This window comes from Cyprinodon variegatus, unplaced genomic scaffold, assembly GCF_000732505.1.
Source record: "Cyprinodon variegatus isolate N-32 unplaced genomic scaffold, C_variegatus-1.0 Scaffold5213, whole genome shotgun sequence".
Taxonomy (NCBI): Eukaryota; Metazoa; Chordata; class Actinopteri; order Cyprinodontiformes; family Cyprinodontidae; genus Cyprinodon; species Cyprinodon variegatus.
The window spans coordinates 1-2,036 of NW_015155666.1; the positions used below are offsets into that span (position 1 = coordinate 1).

Consider the following 2,036-nt stretch of genomic DNA (forward strand, 5'->3'; position numbering starts at 1 on the left):
ATGAAACATTATTAAAAATGATTAAAATCATAAACTAAATAATTAGATGTTAAAATAAAGTTTTATAAAGTGACAAATTAAATAATTCAAGTTATGATTAATTATAGATAATTAAACATTATGCAATATAGACCATTCAATTATTAAGTGTCTGATTGGATAAGATGTAAAATGATTAATTTCAGGTAAATAAACTTTTATAGATTCATTTAAAATGTTGAAAAAAAAAGCATAAAATTAATAAAATTTCCCCAAAACGCTAAAAAAGTAAAATGATGAATAAAATATTAAAATCATAAATACCTTATAACTATTATTATTATTATTCCTTTATTGATATGCATAAATAAATAGGTAGCTAAATATGTATTTTGGGGCCTCGGGTGGTTTTTCCAGGGGGCCCCCCGGGGGCCCCTGCTTCTATTAAAATGGAGGAATGATGAGGAAGCGTTTCAGCTCTGATTCAGGCTAAAGCTGCAGCATCTTTCTGATGTTTTCCAACATGGCTGCAGGGCGTTTCTCACCGTCTGCTGCCTGCAGGCCGTCAGCAGAGGAGTTTTTGGTCCAGGCGGCGGCCATGGCTTCTCGCTCCTGTCGGCTCAGGGCCGTGGTCTCAGGGTGGCACTCCTGGATGTGGCGGCGGAAGCTGCTCACCTTGCTCTCCTTTAACACCTGAGAACACACCATGCAGAAGATGCCCTGGTCCTGGGGCCCGTAGGCCACCAGGTAGTCCAGCCGGAGCCGCCAGGGGTCCCCGCCTCGCAGCCGCCGCTTCCTGGGCTGCCGGAGAGGCGGGGCCGCGGGCCGAGGGGCCCCGACCCCTCCGTCCTCACCGATCAGGCGGATATCCTGAGTTAAAGCGCCGTCGCCCTCCGGGGACTCGTCCGCGTCGGTCTGGTTGGCCTGAAGGTCTCCTGAGAGAAGCTCCGCCCCCTTTCCTTTGGCGTTTGCTGTGGGCTCGGCTCTGGCCGAGTCGGACTCGCCTGTCGGAGAGCAGATTTTCACAGTGAGGATCCGGCGCCGGGACGTGGCGACACGGTGGCGGGCTCCGTTCTCACCGTGGCTCTGGGCCCAGGCCTGCAGGATGCAGTGCTTCTCCTCCGAGCTGAACACCAGCGAGTTGGGGTGCGTCTGCAGCACGTGGCTCTTGATGTGATCCAGGTGGAGCGACGGGAGCTCCGCCCCGCACACCATGCAGAGCAGGCGGCCGGCCTCCGCCTCGTACTCCATCAGGAACTCCTGCCGGAACCAAGCGTGCAGCGAGTCGTTCAGGTAGCGCTCCAAGGTCCGCGCCGACGGCCCGGGGGCCTCTGGCTCCTCCTCTACGCTCTGCGGGGTCAGAGCGGGGGGGACCGGGACCGCATCTGGACTTTCTGTTCAAGAAAAATAGGAAGAAAACAAGGGTTCTCAAAGAGGGGGTCGGGGGCTCCTGGGGGACGCAAGACACCAAGTAGCGGGTCAAGAAATCTTTTTTTCACAATTATTGTGATATAGTTCCTGAGGTATATAGAGGGCAAAAATATACAAAGAAATGAATAAATATATCATTTATTTATTCATCTAGTACAGGGGTTCTAAAACTGGGGCTCTTGGCAGGTCGCAAGTAGGGTTACCAACTGTCCCTGTCAGGAATCCAGTTTGTGTGGTCTGTTTTTGTGTTTCCTTTCCTCCTCCAGGAGGTGGTGCCCCGTCCTCATTGGTTCTCACTGCACACCTGCAGCTCATTGCCTCATTACCTGTGGAGGATTCTTAAGCTGCTGACTGCCACTACCTCGACGCCAGAGTGTTTGCCTATACAGGGTACTCTAGCCATGCTTAGTTTAGCAGAGTCTAACCTGAGTCTTTGTTTGCCAGTTTTGGATTATCTAGCCAAGCTGAGTTTTACTGAGTTAAACAGAGTTTTTGTCAACTTGAGTCTTAACTTTGTTTTTGTCTTTGCCTCTCGGCAGGAAGTCATCCTGCAAACTGGATTTGTTCGGTCCTTCTCTCTCTGGAAGGACTAACTGAGCTGAGGTTCCAAACAGGAAGTTTGGATC

The 2,036-nt window shown here is 50.0% G+C and overlaps 1 protein-coding gene across 1 annotated transcript; it reads right to left on the minus strand.

Moving 5' to 3' along the window:
- Positions 1–372: 372 nt before the first annotated feature.
- LOC107081461 (uncharacterized protein C11orf95-like) lies at positions 373–1,373 on the minus strand (the record flags this gene model as incomplete). Its single annotated transcript, XM_015369634.1, has 2 exons — positions 373–983; positions 1,059–1,373. Coding segments are annotated over 2 exons (830 nt in total), but the record flags the coding sequence as incomplete, so codon positions are not given.
- Positions 1,374–2,036: the final 663 nt, after the last annotated feature.